The 17974-nt window shown below is 38.1% G+C and overlaps 1 protein-coding gene across 5 annotated transcripts in view; it reads right to left on the reverse strand.

Moving 5' to 3' along the window:
- Positions 1–2560: 2560 nt before the first annotated feature.
- Positions 2561–17974, reverse strand: part of MUSK (muscle associated receptor tyrosine kinase) — a 94891-nt gene continuing 79477 nt past the window's right edge. For 2 of the 5 annotated variants that reach the window (XM_035723595.1, XM_035723596.1), the window contains 6 exons: positions 17401–17664; positions 12873–13048; positions 6401–6602; positions 5687–5878; positions 4381–4529; positions 2561–3243 (listed from right to left, as the gene is read on the reverse strand). In XM_035723595.1, the coding sequence (XP_035579488.1) occupies positions 2561–3243; positions 4381–4529; positions 5687–5878; positions 6401–6602; positions 12873–13048; positions 17401–17664 (1666 nt within the window). Of the gene's footprint in view, positions 3244–4380; positions 4530–5686; positions 5879–6400; positions 6603–12185; positions 12210–12872; positions 13049–17400; positions 17665–17974 lie in introns of all 5 variants that reach the window. The other 3 variants (XM_027615330.1, XM_027615331.1, XM_027615329.1) reach the window with 2 other exon arrangements.

A 17974-nucleotide genomic window follows, 5' to 3' on the forward strand; every position in this document is an offset into this window, starting at 1 on the left:
TTAGAGGCCTTAGAATGTATATGGTAAGCATTCAGTAAATGCTAGCTGAGAGTATTATTTTTATGATTACCATTATTATAAGGGGATTTCTGCTTATTTTAGTTTTCAGTTACTTTAAGTATTTAATAGAATTGAAGGGTTTCCATCATATTTACTTGCTTACTCATTCACTCACTGTATTTCCTGATATCTTTATGATTTGTTTGCTTTGGGATCTTGACTGTCAGAGCCTAAAAACACAGACAGGGAATCCATGAGGCTGTAGAAGCCATGAGGAAGAGACAGGAAAGTAAGGGCAGTGATTCAGCAGTAGGGAGGGAAACAGAAAAGAGCTCAAAGTGGCAGACGTTAGAACCAGGCTACAGACACCCGGTTTGAGGGGCAACATGACTCCTGCATCACAAGCCACACGCTGGGTACTGAGTACCTGTCCCGACCCCGATTTTCTGTGGGCTGGCTTTTCTGGTTGGCTTGATTTCCATGTCTTTCTTTTATAATAAAACTTTCTCAGCTGAAGAAACCTGAAGACATCTTGGAAGTTTGCAGAGCATATATGACACGCATGTCTGAACCAGGTCAAAGATGCCATGGATAACTACACGAAAGATCCACACGGGATGCTAGCCCTCTCCAGCTTTTCTGCTTTACTGGCCTCCTGGCCTTTTGTTTTGGACACAGGCTACAACCTTATTCTTCAACTAGCCCTTTGGATGACTGTCTTAATTTTGGAATTACAATCCTGACTTTGATCCAAAGCACCTCTCTGCGTCTCAATCCTGAATTATGACTTCTCTATTGATGAATGGGAACTCTGAATAAGTATGTCCTCCTGTTGTCATAGCCATGGAATCTGGAATCTGCTTGGGACTGAAATGGAAGGAAGGTTGTGATAGAGTCTGAGTAATGGGCAGTTGGATCGAAAGGCAACGGACATGAGCAGGAGGGTTTTAGAAAGTAAAACTGATAGAATGTCAGGGGTGAAGAAGAGGGCAAAGTCCAGGGTAATTTCTATGTTTTTGTCTTGGTTGCCCGAGGGACTATGAACAAGAAATGGCAGGTTTTCCAGTAAAGAGGACAAGTTGTTGCATGGAGGCAGATTTGGAGATTTCAGGTGGATTCTTCCAGCAGACAGTTGAAAATCTGCTTTTAAGAATTCAGACCATTTCTCCATGTCCTAACTACCAATTAGTTTGAATTAAAATAAGTTGGTCTACAGTAGATTGTTATTTTCTCTTCCCTGTTTATTTGTTTTTCGGGAGAATTTGGGTTCATACCATTTCAGAAATAAATTCATATTATTCACGTTGACCTTAGAAAAAGATGTATCATGTGGCAGGTCCTCTGAAAAATCTGTGCACCAGGGATCTGAGTTCTGGAAGTTGCTTGGTGGGTTGGTTGGTTTCCAGAATCAAAATGTAACAAGATTGGGTTAGTAGTCCTGCAAAAAGTTGATAAATAACACTATATTAGTTCTACTGCCTATGGTATTGGTTTCTAGCAGGAAAAAAAATGTCAGAATGCACAAAAACATCAAGTTTTAAACAACTCAGAGCCACAAGACCATCTTGTGACATCTCATAAACTATGGTTTAAGGGATTTAATAGTCTGTGGCAATAAATTAATGGATGACAAATTTGAAATGCATAGCTTCAGAAGCCAGTACAGAAGAAAATGGTATTACTTTGCAAAAGTTACATACATTCTACAGTGTTACTTTAAAAGTTATGTCTGTCAGGGTATTTGTTGTATATGTGACATAAAAAGAAAAAAAATAGATAACCAAAAAAAGACAAAGTCCTGGAAAGTTATTAAAATTAAAGCAAAGGAAAAGATACCAATAAAAATTTCAAAGAAAAAGGTAAATTAATGAAAGTTTTTTTCAGAAAAACTGTAGGAATAAAATAAGCAGATGAAGTTTATGACAAGGGCACACAAAGGGAAAACTTCCACAAGAGAAGCAGCACAGAGACAGAAAAGGAAACTAAAAATCACAATCAGAATACAGCCTTACTAATTTGTCATTTTATTCCTTAGAAGCCCTCTCTCAATAAAGTATAACCACAACTGTGTGGATTACAAATATAAAATTAGGCATCAATGCGAGAAAGAAATTCAATAAGAAAAACAAACACCAGCACCCATCTTTCGGTGGGGAGACAATGAATAGTTTTTCCTTCTTAGCGTTCTGTAGTTGACCCGAATGTCTTCCAGGAAGATACTTTCATAATGGACAGGAATTAACGCTATTAAAAATGAAGCTCTGTATCACATTTCATATTAAAATTTAATGCAGCATAGTCTAACTCTGCCGCCAGCTAATTCAGGGACCGAAGAGGGTGCCATTATCTTCTGTACACGAAGCTTAGGCGGCCTTTGCAATGGTGGGCTCCGGATGGGTGGGGCTCCCGCGTGAGTTCTGCGCGGGCTTGGTTCTGGCCGAGACACAGACCGCTCATGCTCCTGGCGTCCGCCAGCCTTCCTTCCGGTCTGGGGCCCCGGGCGGCGGCCTCTCAGAGGCCGAGAGGGGACCCCCGCGTTTCCCTGGGCAGCCGTGCGCCCTCAGACGCTCACCGTCCCCTCCGCCCTGTCGCACATCCGTTGCAGGATGCGGTGAATGCTGGCGAAGCTGGGCCTGTCGGCGGGCAGCTTGCTCCAGCACAGGCGCATCAGGTTGTACAACTCCAGGGGGCAGTCCTCGGGGCAGGCGAGGATGTGGCCGTCGCGCACGTAGTAGATGACCTCCTCGTGGGCCATGCCGTAGTAGGGCTGCAGGCCGTACGAGAAGATCTCCCACAGCACCACGCCGTAGGCCCACACATCCGACTCGGTGGTGTAGCGGTTGTAGAAAATGGACTCGGGGGGCATCCAGCGGATGGGGATGGCGTCGTTTTCGTTGGCTTTGTAGTAGTCCGCTGAGTAGATGTTCCTGGAGAGGCCGAAGTCGGCGATTTTCACCACCATGTTCTCGCCCACCAGGCAGTTCCGGGTGGCCAGATCCCGGTGCACAAACTTGCGCTCCGAGAGGTAAGCCATGCCGGCGGCCACCTGCCTGGCGATGCAGAGCTGCTCGGCGCAGGAGAGGGGCGGCGGGGCAGGGCTGGACGCCTGGGCCCTCCCGGACTGGTCGCCGTGACTGAGGCTGCATCCACTCTGCGGGGCCATGCTGCGGAGGAACTCGTTGAGGTCGCCATAGGCCATGTATTCGAAGAGCAGGCACATGGGTTTCCCGACTGCACACACGCCTGCAACCGAAATCACGGGCCTTGTTAGGCGGGGTGTCTACTGTGCCTAACAAGCCAAGGACCAAGACCGGAAAACAGGGGGCCCTGGCTTTCTGTGGACAGCATCACAGTCCAACGCTGACCCCATTTGTCTGCGTCAACATCTCCCATTTTCCTTTTAAGATTCGGCTTACCTGTCACTCCCGCTAGAATGCCTGGTCTCCCAGCACTACCCATCATGTTCCTTCTGTTGGCCTGGGACCTGCCATCCCGTGACAATCATCTATTTGAGGTTTCTCCTCCAACATGTTAGCACTTTGAAAGCAGAAATCATGGCTTATTCTTTTTTTAAATCCCACACACCTACCAGGTGTCTGGTACAGCAAGTGCTCGGTACGTGTTTGGTGAGTGAACTTAGGAATGAATGCTTGCTTTGAGCATGTAATGTTGTGTTTCTGCTACTTCTGTGGAGTAGGGTGATAAGGAAGGTGTTGTATGAAATTTGGAAAGGATGGCAAAAACAGTCCAAAATCTTAGGTGAGGTACTCAGTGAAACATTTCAAAATACAGGTTTTACAATGTTCGTTCTAGAGAGAAAAAAAAATGTTCATATAAATAGAGTCTCAGATTTAGTGCCAGGATGACATTTGCAAATCTTAAATTCTTGCTGTATGTGAGAGGGAAATAGAACACTTTGAAATATTAGATCATTTGGGCACAACTTCACATCACTGTAAAAATAGGTTATGAGATCTAGGATTCTTTTTTCAGGCAAAAATTAGAAGTCTCTGTTCAAAAAGGAAGAGAAGTAATGAATACTATTATCTTAGCTTTTTTATTTTGGGGCTGGTTTTTAATCCCAGGGATTTAGCAATCAGTATATTTGTAGGTTCTAGAGAGAAAATTAAAGAAATGACAACATATCTTTCTGAGCAATTAAAAAAAACAATTTTTTGAACTGAGGTAATTTAATACAATGTTCTGCTCCCTCGGCAGAAAATATTATATGGGAAGGAACAGAGATGTCTCTCTGATGAAGAAGTAAAGGAAAAGGCACAAGTGCAGGATAAAGAAGGAAAACTTGGGGAGCCTCCGTTTTGCAATAAATGTAAATAATTGCAATAAATGCAATACATTTCTTCATTTCTATTTTCATACCTAAGAGTTTCACAATGTTAGGGTTATCAAACTCTGCCATGAGGGCTGCCTCCCTCTGAAAGTCTGCTTGCATGTCTGCTGAGGCTTCTTCTTTGAGCATCTTCACTGCCACCATTGTGAAAGGTTCATAGGGAAGTAAGCCTGGAGCCCTGAGAGATACATTTATTTAGGAAGAAATCAACGATCAGGAACATGATATGTATCCACATTCGTCTACCCACATTCATATATATTCCCTCCACTTCTGCAACCTTTCCTAGAGCCACAGAATCAAAGAAAGATGCCAGTAGTCGATTGTACTAAAAACTTCTGGATGCCAATTAATAAAAATCACTGGGACTATTTTCAACACAGGTTGTTTGAAAAATGCATTATCTGTAAATGTCAGGAATTCTAAAGTACACAGATCCAATGAGATTGTCATTACGGCCCTAAACCTTTGATCCCTGGCCAGAATCTAAATTCCTGGAAGGCAGGGACCATAGCTTACTCATTTTTATGTCCTTCCGAAGCTAAAATGATGCCTTGCATATTTTTGGTTCTCCATAAGTATTTGTGTGAGATTTTCATTAATCATGTAACCTGCATAGCAGGGCCACTATGAGTGGCAGTTAGGTTGTGTCTTGCCCAAGAACACCAGGACAAAAATGACAATTGGTGATTAAAACCAAGTCCACGTTCTCCGGCCCCGCTGTGTGTCTGTGAGCCACATCCATGCAGAAAGGGTATTTTCTTCCAATTCACACAGACACAATAAATGGGCTAGCATCGGCCCTTACACATACTCTTTCCTTGAGCTCATTGTTTTCTGTCATTTTTGCATTGTTTTTCCCCTTTTCGGCTTTGCCATTCCATGGACATCTATTTAATATCTACACGTCAGGCTCTGAATTCTTAAATGGAAATACTAGTTCAAAGTAAATTTTAAACAAAGTGGAGAATACAGCAAAAGAAAATGGAAGAGAAATAAATTTTAAAATTATTTACTAAAAACAGTGTAAGAAATTATTAAAATGTACGATAAAATTATTTTCTGAAAAGGAAATATAATTAAACTTTGCTAATTGCTCATAATTTGAACACTACATAAATGAAGATTCTATCCTTCTACCCAGCCCTATTTTTCAGCAGAGAGGAAAAACTATTAAGATTCAAGGTACAGTCCTCAGTAAAATGAGGTTAATGATGTGAAAAATTATTTGATAATAATTATCACACATACAGCCCAGGCATCAAGGTAGTGGTCTGGTAACTTTCCAGATACAACATATTTCCGTGGAAAGATTTTTCACATGGGTAACTTTACCTTGCTTGAAAGACCCTTCCAAATGCTCCCTCTCCAATATCTCTCACATATTCAATGTTATTCCTTGGATACTCCAGGCTGAGCAATTTGGGATTCAGAAGAAGTGGCATCCTCTGGTACATGGGGTTGGGATGAAGTCTGTCTAGCAAGAGCTCAGAAGGAAGAGTAGTGAGGGTTACCGCCGCAGATTCTCTGTAGGGAAGACAGGGAAGACCAATGGTAAGCTCAGGATCAGGTGAGATCTTTGTACTCGGGCTTGGGTTTTAAGGAGATACGATGTTAGGAGGAAACAAAACAAATTATACTAAGGCAGCTGAAGATCCTTCAGTTTTAGAGCAAGAAATATTTTCTTGGGTCTGGGAGTCAAAAGGTGCCTTTTCTTAGGAATTTTGTCACTATCCAATCTGACATGGCAATGGGGCTGGGGCTGGGGGCAGATGGGGAGCAGGGATAGCCAAATTCTTCCAAATTATTGTTTAGATCCTATCTGCTGTGAGAAATTAACCTTAGAACATGTGATCCCTAACTTTATCCAAAAAGTTACTGATATTTTTAAAGATCATGGTGGGGTGCTTCATCTTAAAAGCAAGGCAATGGATGTCGTAAAGAGACTGGCAGTGTTACATATATCCCTCCTCCTGTCCCCAATTCCAGTATTAAACTTGTAAGTTTTAAAATATTACTACATGTGGTTAGCTTAAATTAGAATCTCACCTTTTCTTATTTTTCCATTGTTTTCGTCTTCGGCAGCAATAAAGAGTAGTGACCGTAAGAAGCACAAATATGGCAAAGCTGGACATGATGGAGATTATCACAGTCATGGAGTATGCAGGTGAGACAGAGAAGGAGGAAGAGGAAGAGGAAGGCAAGTCTGGAATGTCCACGCTCGGCTTTGAGGATGTCATGGGTGGGAATGCTGTAAGTAAACAAAATTCTTTTCATTCATTCTTAAACGTTTAAGAAGCAATCTTTGCATTCAAGCAATCTTCACTGAAGTCAAATAATTTTAGTAAACTAAATTTAATTTTAAGAATATGGTTTCATGGATCAGGTTCTCCCTGGTTATGTATCTATAAAGTCCAAGTGTAAGAATCCAGAGATCCAGTTGTAAGTCAATCCAATTTACAGAATCACAGAATTTTAAAGACGAGACCCAGGGAAAGGAACTATTTCTTCCAAGACAAAGGCAGATCCTGGGCTAGTGCTCTTTACACTGCATCATGTTGTTTATGACCTGACAGTTGTGGACCTAAGTAAGTTATTAAATGAAATAATTTCATGAAATTGTATTTGAGGTCAGGATCGTCAAAAGCTGAGCTTTTATACACATTTACTGTTGATTTACAAAGAAAACAAAAATAATAGAAGAAGATGAAGAGTGGAAATATAAGGACACAAATGAGAAGTTAGTTCATCCAAAAATTGCGCTCCCGTCAAACTCCTATTAGAAAGGTCAGCGCAATATGAAAACAAGGCAAAATCTGCATTACCCTGGAAACCAAAAGATGCCATGTTCATATCACTCTGTAGAGTGCAAAGTCCTCTGTGTATCTATTAAAACAAACTTATTAATTTATATTTTATATTCTTTTAGTTGACTGAGTAAAGACAAAAACATGGATACAGAGTATCTTAATAATATAATTGAGAAGAATGTTCTGATAGCAAACAGTGTACTTTGTACCTTACATGGAGAGAATAAACCCTGTTTTCAAATATTTGCGGAATACTGACAGACATGATCTTTTGTCAGGCCACAAAAATAAATCTCAAATTTCAAAAGCAGAAATTATGCGGATTTATTCTGACTAAAATGCAATTAACAATAGACTAAGTAAAATCTGATAGGACGTCTAAAAAAAAATTCAATAACTTTTCACTTAAAGAGTGAAAAGTAGCCATAGAGACAAATTAGAAAACAACTTCCTGATAGAGTATATGAGCTTTGGCCAAAGCCGTGCATGGTGGTAAACTCATAGAGTTATCTCTCTCCATTAGATAAAAAGGAAAAGTGAATGAGCTAGACATTTAACTCAAGACTTCAGAAAAGAAACAAAAACTACAGAAAACAGAGAAAAATAGCTGATAAAGTAACAACCATGTACAAGCAAAAATTAATAAGTTAGAATACACATACCACAAATGGTAGAATTTAAAAATAGGTCAATAGTTGGTCTTAACATTTATAAAGTAGTCTAATCAGTGGAATTTTAATTTTTAAAAGACAAGAAAGGCACAAACATACAAAATTAGGAATGGTAAAGGAGTTATGACAGTAGATTGAAATAAAAATGCAATAATATGTAATTATGCAGTTACAATTTTTTAAATCTTTAGAAAAATGTTAGGACCATTTACCAAATTTGAAAAATCAGAAAGTAGTCATAACCTGGAAATTTAAAAGTCATTGTAGAATTATGGATACATTCTTTTGGTCTTGGAAGAGATAAAATTTCCTGATTTTATAAAATGTTCCAATATAAGAAAAATCTATCAAATTATTTTAGAAAGTTATTATAATACTAACATCACAGCCTGGCAACGTTAGCACAAAAGAAAAGTGCATACATAGATTAAGGAACATAGATTTTAGAAACCCTAAATGAAATGTTAGCAATTGGCTGCAATATAGTAAAAGAATTATGTGTTTGATATAAGGAAATATATTAATGTAGCACATCACAAAGTCAAAAGAAAACTTTTATTGCAGTAGATGGCTAAAGCCATTTGAAATAGGACACTTATAAAAGTGATGACAAGTGGGCAGAGATTACAAGGGGTGCCCATGGATGATTTTTTAATGTAGGAGTGGACACAGCTTCTATGGCCTGAGCACCAATGGCTAGCAAATGGTTTTAGAGCTCATGGAGACCAAGTTTGGTCACTGCTGTAGCAGGAAGACCATCAGCTCAGGCACTGGAACTGGAAGAATGGCTCATCAGTGCATTCTTGCAGGAGCAATGACAGTATTTCTCATCAGGTATCACAGCAACAGTGGACTTTGACTTCCTAGATTCCTTTATGATTGGCTTTAAAGCTGAACTGACTTTCTTTGGACTGAGTCATCTGAAGGTTTTTGTTTTTTTTTAAATAATCAATCCAAGATGGGTGGGGAGGGGGGCTTAAATTGCAAAGCTAAACTTCCTGCTAATAATAAAGTAGGAGCAAGCATTGAAAGACAGGAAGAGGTGACTATTTTTGTACCTGGATTTTAGAGGGCAATTCAAACCATATTTAACACGTGAGGGAATGTAATGTAACTTGTAAAATTGGTAGTGTAATCTCATTAGTAAATATAAGGGTAATTTTTTGTCAAAAATATCGGACATGGGATGCCTGGGTGGCTCAGTGGGTTAAGCGTCCGACTTGATTTCGGCTCAGGTTGTGATCTCGGGGTCGTGAGATCAAGCCCCGCATAAGGCGCCACGCTCAGCAGGAGGTCTGCTTGGGATTCTCTCTCTCCTTTTCCCGCTTCCCCCCACCAAAATAAATAAGTAAATCTTTTAAAAAATATATCAGACATTTTAAGAGAATAATGCATGATGACTTAGTAAGATTTATTTTTAAAATCAAAAATTGGCATTGTTTGAATAATAATTTTGCTTTGTGGATTTAATTATATCTTCCTTTCTGGATAGTTTTGTTATTCCTTGTTTATTCCTTCTGATATGTTTGCCGTGGCCTTCCCTAGAGTGACATCGATTATCTCTTTGGATCCATATTACCAACCTGGAACTTCTTTTTGTCTTTTTCTTCTCTCATCAATTTTATTTCTACCCTTTCCCTTTGAACATCAGGGGGATTTTTATTCACTCATTCATCCATACATTAATGTATTCACTAAGTTAACATTGATGTTGGGTATCAAGAATACTGTGGTGGACATGGTAAGTCTTTGTGTTCAAGTATTTAGCTGGGAAACAATTAGTAAATCAATAATTATAATAGAATGTAAGAAGTGTTATAAGACTGATAAGCTTGTGAACATCCAGGGGCAACTCAACTCCAGGTCTAGGCATACTAGGTAGGTTTTCTAAAGTGAATAATTTTAAGTTAAGTGTAAAGGTTGAATAGGGAATAACCAGTTGAAGGTGTATGTGTGTGGGTGGAGCAGGAGGAGAGGGGGGCAGGGAGGGAGGTAGTATTCCACAAAGAAGGAATAGCATATCTCAGGTCCAAACCAAGCAGTTGTGGTGCTTTCCTAAAGGTGCACCTAAAAGTTTCCTTGTTGACTGGGGGACTGTGTATAGGTAGGGCTGCAGATATAGGGTCTGGGTCATAAAAGGCCTTGCATGCCAAGGTAGATAATTTGGACTTTGCCCTGCAGTAAATGGAGAGAATCATCAGTGGGATTAGCATCGGTGGAGTAGCATGATCAGCTTTTTGCCTTCAGAAAGATCATCTGCCTGCCTGCAGCCTGACTTCCCTTGCTGATTTCACGCTACCAGGACAAAGTCCTGAATACTGGACTTTCCAGAGTTGGAAAGAGATGTTCAGTAACATACCATTATATAGGATTTCCACCATGCAGGTAACAAGAATAAAGAGAAAAATCTCAAAGTTTCTTTCTAAACAGAAGCAGCAAATTGCTTATAGGAAAAAGTAACCAGACTCATACCAGATGACCAGTCATTCTCAAAACTAGAAGCTAGAAAGGAGTGAAATGACATCTGTAGATTACTGAGAGAAGAGGAATGTCACTCAAGAATGTATCCAGCTAATATAGCTTTCAGCTATTCAGGTGAAAGAAGGCTCATCTGAAGATCTGTTGGGGTACCTGGGCTCTGTCACCTACAAACCCAGCTGAGGAAGAACATAAAATGTGTACAGCCCTATTGAATTCAGGAATAGTGAAATGCCTGCTAAAGAGACAAAGTAAATAGTACAAAGACATTGAAAGCTCAAAAAGATATTTCACCTCAGGAAAAAAAAAAGTTATAAAAATGAAAACTACTGAAATTCTACTCTGTGTGTTCAAGCAAAAAAAAAAAAAAATCTTCCATCACACTTCAAAGTGAACTGGTGATACCTTTAGCATTTACTCCGAAATCAAGTAACTCTTCAAGAAATATTTGAGGGCTTTATACACTCCACAAAATATGGGATACTCTACCTAATCAGGATGCCTTCTTTGCTTAACTATCAACCTACCTGAAAGCCTCGAGCCAATTTCTTCAATAATAATTGCATTTAGCCAGGGAGCACACTTTCAGACATTCCCCGTTACGTGGTCAAGTGAAATGATCTGTTGATGACATTTGCTGTTCATTTTCTTACATGTACCAAAGATTTCATAAAACTAGGTTTTTAAGAGTAGGAAATTGGCTTACTGTAGCTGATTTATGCTGTTCACAATTTTTTAGAATAAGTATATGAGGCAAAAATATGGATTTTATGCGTGTGTGTATGTGTGTGTTCCTGTGTAGTCTAGGACTGAAGGTCAGCACCTTCCACAGAGTAGAATGAATGCCTGAATGGATGAATGAGTAAACAATCAAAGGATAACAAAGACCGCAGTCACCAGTTAAAAGTCCAATCAAACTAAACTTTAGCTGCTTATATGACAAAGAATTGAAGCATTTCTTTTTATTCCTTCAATTTGGAAATAACAATTTGACAGGCTTCCAGAATAATAGATTTTTAGGGTTTCCATACTGCTCTTGTTTATTAACACTGAGCCATTCAAATGGGACCGGTAGCATTTTTTCTTTTAATACTTTAAGTCTTAGTCCTTGAAGGAAGCTGGTAAAATCAAGGCCTGGCTCTTAGCCAGGTGCAGAGGCAATTAGGCCCAGAAGATAGATCACAGGAAATGATTACGATTTAAGCCTTAGAACACTCAAATCAGAGGAAGTTAATTAAAATGAAAACTTTTCTAATTTCATTCTGAAGATTTCTGCGTTCTGGTAGGTTAAAGCATCATCAGATACAACTTTGTGTCTAAGACATCTCTTTCCAAGCAACCTTCTTGAATTCTTTCCTAGGGATTTTGAGGCACCCAGTTTTAAAACTGTTTTGATTTGACTCTGTAAACTTTATACTGGTAATTAGCTGTCTTAAAAAAAACACCCATCTTCCAAAAGAAAGATCTGTTGTCACAAATGAGGATCATGAATTGGCTCAATGAAGAAATAAATATTTGTTTTCATCTGTAAATAATTAGATGATATAAAAATAAAAAATGCAAAATCAAAAGGTGACATTTTCAGTTTGGCTTATTTTGTAGCCATAGAAAGGATCGAGCAAGTTATAACCTCGGGGTAGGGGATATTATTTGTATCATTCAGTAAATACGGTGCTCTTCATGGCCTAATTGGGTGCTGTAAGCTGAGGTTTCTGATGATCTTCCTTCTTGTTTTACACCAGTAAGCATAGCAAAAAAATCTTTGAGAGGGGCCGTACATTCTGTTCTGGACATCATGAAGTATGAGTGTAAATACGCATGCATGAATCCGATTACATACACATAGGGTTCAAGGGCACAAACAAAATTACTTACTTGTTAAGTTTTCCTTTTTATAATCTGAGGGGGAAAGGATAAAAATTTGTTTTTAATGAGCATCCAGATACCTCACATATTCTGTGAGAGAGTGCTAAGAAATGCGAGTTCTCTTTCAGTTTTTCAGTATACAACTGGAAAACATTCTTTGCATTCAAATAAGAAAGGATGGTGTCATTGAAATTAAACCAGCTGTTAGGGCTAACAACATAGTTCCTTCCAAATGAAGTTCATTAAACAGCATGCAGAGATTCAGCTTTGTTTTGTGAGATCAGCATTTTCAACCATGTGGCTTATTTTTGCATGCTTAGAAATCTGCTTTGTTGGCTAAGAAGGGGGACTTTATTCTTTTATTCCACTCATCTGACATAATATGAGGTTTCTTAGCCATTTCTCTGCACATTCCAAAAAATGTTACAAGCTCTCATAAGATCCCCTTACAAAATAAGATCTTAAGCAGCAGTTAAAAATGCTCCTTAATTTCTTTTTGAACAAATGAAATTAAACCCTAATGCTAACTTGTGCAATTAGGATAGACAGGAGGATTCTGTGATTAGATATCTAAAAACGGCAGAACTCAAAAAATACATTAGAAATGCCTAGAAATATTGGGAGATTTAAGTTCACAACTTAGTTTAAAATAGTAAATTTGTCTTAATCTCTAAAGTCTTGAGAGAACTCTGTTACCTAAATATGGCAGTCTGGTGCAGGCCATGGGGTCCCAGTGCATGCTGGGGAGCTTGTTGCAATCTGGCACAGAAAGCAGGTGCATCCCAGATCTGTAGAGTCCTCTGTAAGTCTCTTCTTCCATTGCCAGCCACTCTTTTGCACAGAAGAGCTCCTTTACTGCCAGGCAATATTCTCTAAAATATTTTATGGAGAACAAAACTCGATGAATCATAGCATTTTAAGGCCAAATTTGTGGCAGAGCCTAGATTCCATATTTTCAAAACATCATCATAGTACATTGTTCTTGCAAAAGTGTTTTTGGAAGGATCCTTTTATTGTAAATAATGTGAGACCTTATGAAAGATAGCATGTTATCCCTGAGATGAAATGCTATCTTGTTTTGTTTTGAAAGCATAGTTAATGCTCCTGGGGGAAAAGAATTTTGAAGTTCAAGAGGTAACAGTTTAGGAATCCCTAATATGCATTCTCTCAAATTCATATTAAAATAAATACAAAGGGACAGAAACAAGGTACATAGAGTTTAAAAAACACACATAATTAAAGTCCTAGATCATTGTTGATCAGTTTCTAGCCTGAGAGATTTTCCTATAATCTCAGGGCTAATGGGCGGGGACTGAGGGGTACAGTTGACACCTCTTCATACTTTATCCACCAAAACAGAAGAGCACCACCTTCCTGGCAGGTTATAGGAAGGCATATGGGTCCTTACCCACCCTAGCCTTGGGGAGAAGCTGCCTCCTATCCCATTGCTGTGTGTGCTTCCATCTGACAAAGCCAGAGTAATTTAGTCTATTTAAATATGAAATGTTATGTTCATCCATGTGTTTTATTACCAGTGAAGAGGCTGAAGAAAGACTAGTTGGACTAATTAGAATTTTGTACATGAATATTTGTTTAAGCTTATCCTATAGAGAATAAGATAGACTATATAGGAAAAAACCAGTTAACTCCAAATTAAAATATTTGGGATTAAAAATAGAAGGAAATTAAAGATTATTAAAGAAATTGGAGATAATAGCAATATTGCTCTTTCAGTATCTAAAGGATTCAGAGAGGAGGAAATTGTGTATGTGTATGTGTGTATGCGTATGCACTGTGACATATATATGTCACAGTCGTATCTTTTTAAAAATACTCATGCTTACACTGCCACTTTTCTGGGCAGCCACCTGTCAATATGGGCCAACTGAACATGTGTGGAATGAAAGGGTCATGCGTATGAATGTGATAGGATACAGTGTGGTCATAAGAACAACAATAGGTTTTAGAATTCTTGATGTATCTGTAATGGAAGGGAGAGCAGTGGGGCTTTCAAGGATTCTGAGAACTTGAAGAACCAGAGGAATATTGCTTAGCTTGCTTCTTCTTATGCCTGGGTCCCACCCTTGGGTCACACAAAGGCAATTTTCTACATTCAGACAGCACTGTTAAACTGTGCAAAAATAATATGGGGCAGGTGAAAAAAATTCTGTAGCCCACATTATGTGGAGGAAGCAAATACCCTGGAAAGTTATTTTTTTACTCTAAGCAGAAGCACATATGAGAAAAATTTTTGTTTGTTTTGCTTTGTTTTCATTGACATGTATTAAAGATGACTGCTATAGAAGAGTTTTTCACAGGGAAAAAAATCAGGATGAAATGGAAAATGAACTGAAAACTAAGTTAACTTGAACATAGTAGCAACTGAAGAAAACAAAGTCCACAAGGAAGTGAAAGGGACACCAAAGGACTTAAAATTGTCATTAAAAACCATAAAGAAGTGGCACTGCAAGACATTGGACAAATCACGGGAAAACTTGACAAGTCTGAACTGAATGCAGACAGAAAGAAGGAAGGGTGAAAATGTTGTGTGAGGAGACAGCTGAGGGGGAAGAGCTGGCAAGAAATCCAGAGTATAGATAATGTTTCCCAATAAGAAAACTAGAGTACATAAAAAAAAAAAAGGGAAAATACTCAAAGATATACTAAAAGAAAACATTCTAAGGACAAAAAGGACGTACACCTGATAATTAAGGCACATTATCCATTATTTTTGTATTACTGGTAGGAAAGAAAATAATGGAAAGAGAATTACTCCCAGATGAATTTTACAAATATTTTGAATCTCAAAGATGAAAAAATAATCCTCCAACCATTTGGCAAGAAAAAAATATTCCCTCCAAAGGAACAAAATTATGTTCTTCATTACAACACAGCCAAAAAACAATTAGAGTGTATAAGATTTTCAGGAAAGTTAAATGTAACACAAGACTTAAATAGTCAGAAACACACACATACACACATAAGATTATGGTAAAAAGTTTTTTACATGTAATCTAAAAAAACCACCTACTCCAGCTGAACAAGAAATGAATAAAAATTGAGAATTTAAGAAAAAGAAAGATTTTCTGATATGAATGACAGTAAGCATCAGGGATAAGTAACAGAGATCTACACCAGGTAGTTGTATATAGGATTATGTAACCAAATGTAAAAGCTAAAAATAATGGTCTAAAATTTGATCATTGGCAAATAAAACACAGTTGAATAATACTAACCTGGTTTACAATTCCAGATAACATTTCAAAGATCAAGTGTAGAATATTCAGTAAAATTATGTTTAACTTAATTAGGCCTACCCTCAACACCCTATTTTTAAAATCACAACTTTATCAGCCATCCTTGGCAATCCTGATTTCCCTTAACTTCATGCTCATTTTTTTCTTCTCTTGCTCATTGTCTTCTCCTGCTAGAGTGTAAGCCCCACAAACAAATGCCCTAGAATAGGGCTTAGAGACAGAAGCTCAATAAATATTTGTCAGATAAAAGAAATTCTTTGTTATTCCTGGAAAGTTGCACAAATTATTTATTACTATTTATGATTAGAAAACCATGAGTATATGTGGAATTTAAGAAACAAAACAGGTGAACATATGAGGGGGTGAAAATAAAGAGAGAAACAAACCATAAGAGACTGTTAAAGATAGAGAACAAATTCAGGGTTGATAAAGGGGGTTAGGGGAGAATGGGCTAGATGGGTGATGGGCATTAAGGAGGGCACTTGTTATGATGAGCCCTGAGTGTTGTATGTAAATGATGAATCACTGAATTCTATTCCTGAAACCAGAAAAAGAGAGCAGAAAACCATGAGTAATAGAATGCTTTTAAAAATCTCACAAATAACTGAAATAACTAGAAACACAAAATGGTTGAAGACCTTTGAGCCACTTGGAAGGCAAACAAGCTAAAAGGAAAAAATTTTTTTTAAGTATACTACAATTGACTTAAAGATTTAGGAGATGATTAACTATGCCATCCTAATAAATTTGAAGTCTCATTGAAAGGGATTTTTTTTTATCTAAAAAAACAAAAAATAGATTATTCTTAATCTTGAAAAGAACATCTGTGGCTCTTGCATGTAAACTGGCCTAGGACATACATGTCGGAAAGTTACTCATAAATTTATTCTGTGCTAGCATACAAAGATACAATTCAATTTTAATTCTGATTGTTCCCCAAGAGATACTTAGATGTCATGTTTGATGAAAATATAACCTTCTTGGGTGAAGAAATAAGTTATATTCCTCTTACAATTTCTCCAAACCCTCAAAATTTGCAGTGAGTTGAGGAATAGAGCATTCTATTTTAATGACCTCATGGCCCTATGATTATGTCAATATTTCAATATTTTCTGGTTTTATCAAAACAGAGGTGGAAATGTGTTGTGTTGGTAGTTTTCATTTGTTTTCTTCGGAAGAAAACAGTATCTGTCCAGTTTCTAACATATACTATGAGGACAGTTTATCCTTTAATCCTCTCTGTTTTGCAGATGAGGAAACTGAAGGTTAGCCAAGATTACATGTATCTAGAAAGCAGTACAAACAGTATTTCACCTTTGTTCTACTCGGCTCAAAAGCCAGTTTGATTCCTGTCTTTCCTGTGCAAGAAGTAAATAAAGGCAAGATAATTCTGTCAAACATGGATTTATGAATTTCCATGTTTAAAGAGTATGGGGGTTTTAAAGAAATAACTATTTATTACCACCCTCCCCCCCCCACCATGAGAAAGACTGTTAGTATTTAAATTAGAACGTCGGGCGGAATGTATTTTAAAATAATATACATATTACAGAAAGTAATATTCTGAAGTACTCACCAAGATCTCACATTCACTGGCCAGTAGTGCTGAAACATTTGAAATGGACCTTTTTTCTTCTGTATTGTAGCTTACTAATGAGGTCCACGTTTGTGGGTTTTTTTTTTTTATTTCATAGACCACTGGAATATTTATGAATATGGTAATATGAACAATAACAAGTAAAATAGAGTATTATACCTCTTATGACATTTTCTAGGAGCTCAGAGCCCTTGTAGTATAGGATGTCACCAGCGATTTACATGGTAGGAATTGTGTCCAATTAATTACTTTCTATTTTGGACAAAAGCCACCTTTTGCATCTATCATAGCACATGACAGCTTCTTTTGAAAACTCTTCCTGTTTGCATCCAACAGAATTTTCCCACTTCTTTCTTTTTTTTTATTGTACCTGCAAATGGGTGTAGGAGTAGGCACTACCCCAGGGTTGCAGCCTTGGAAGATGTGGTTACACAGCAAAGCCTCAGCAGCTGGCCGGCAAAATGGGCTCACTGCTTTCAGTTCATTCCAGGTGGTATGAACTAGTAGTTCTTGGGCCTCCTCAGGGTCTGCATGGGAGTTGTTGAAGAAAACAAGAGCATCTTTGGCCAGGACAGCATTACACACCTCCCCTCTGTACTGGGCGCAGTAGCCTTTGTTATCTTTCTGTAGTTTACTGAAAGAAGAAATGAACAACGTTTTCCATCACATGCTATTTCTTAGCATTCAGTCTGGGTTGTTTGTTTTTTTTTTTTTTTTCATTTTTTATTTCCACCTCTGCATCACAGCAATAGGAGAAGATTGTACTAGCAACTTGGCTGAAATGTTCTGTCTGAATACTGTCTCCCTTCCCAGCTATAATTCGGTCACCTCCAGCTACCCCAGAGGGTTATTATGAGGGTCATATGTGATAATGGATGTGGAAAGCTTTGGGAACTATCAAGGACTGAATAGATTTGGGTAGTTTTACTATTTTACATTATAAA

Source organism: Zalophus californianus, chromosome 13, assembly GCF_009762305.2.
Source record: "Zalophus californianus isolate mZalCal1 chromosome 13, mZalCal1.pri.v2, whole genome shotgun sequence".
In the NCBI taxonomy this organism is placed as follows: domain Eukaryota; kingdom Metazoa; phylum Chordata; class Mammalia; order Carnivora; family Otariidae; genus Zalophus; species Zalophus californianus.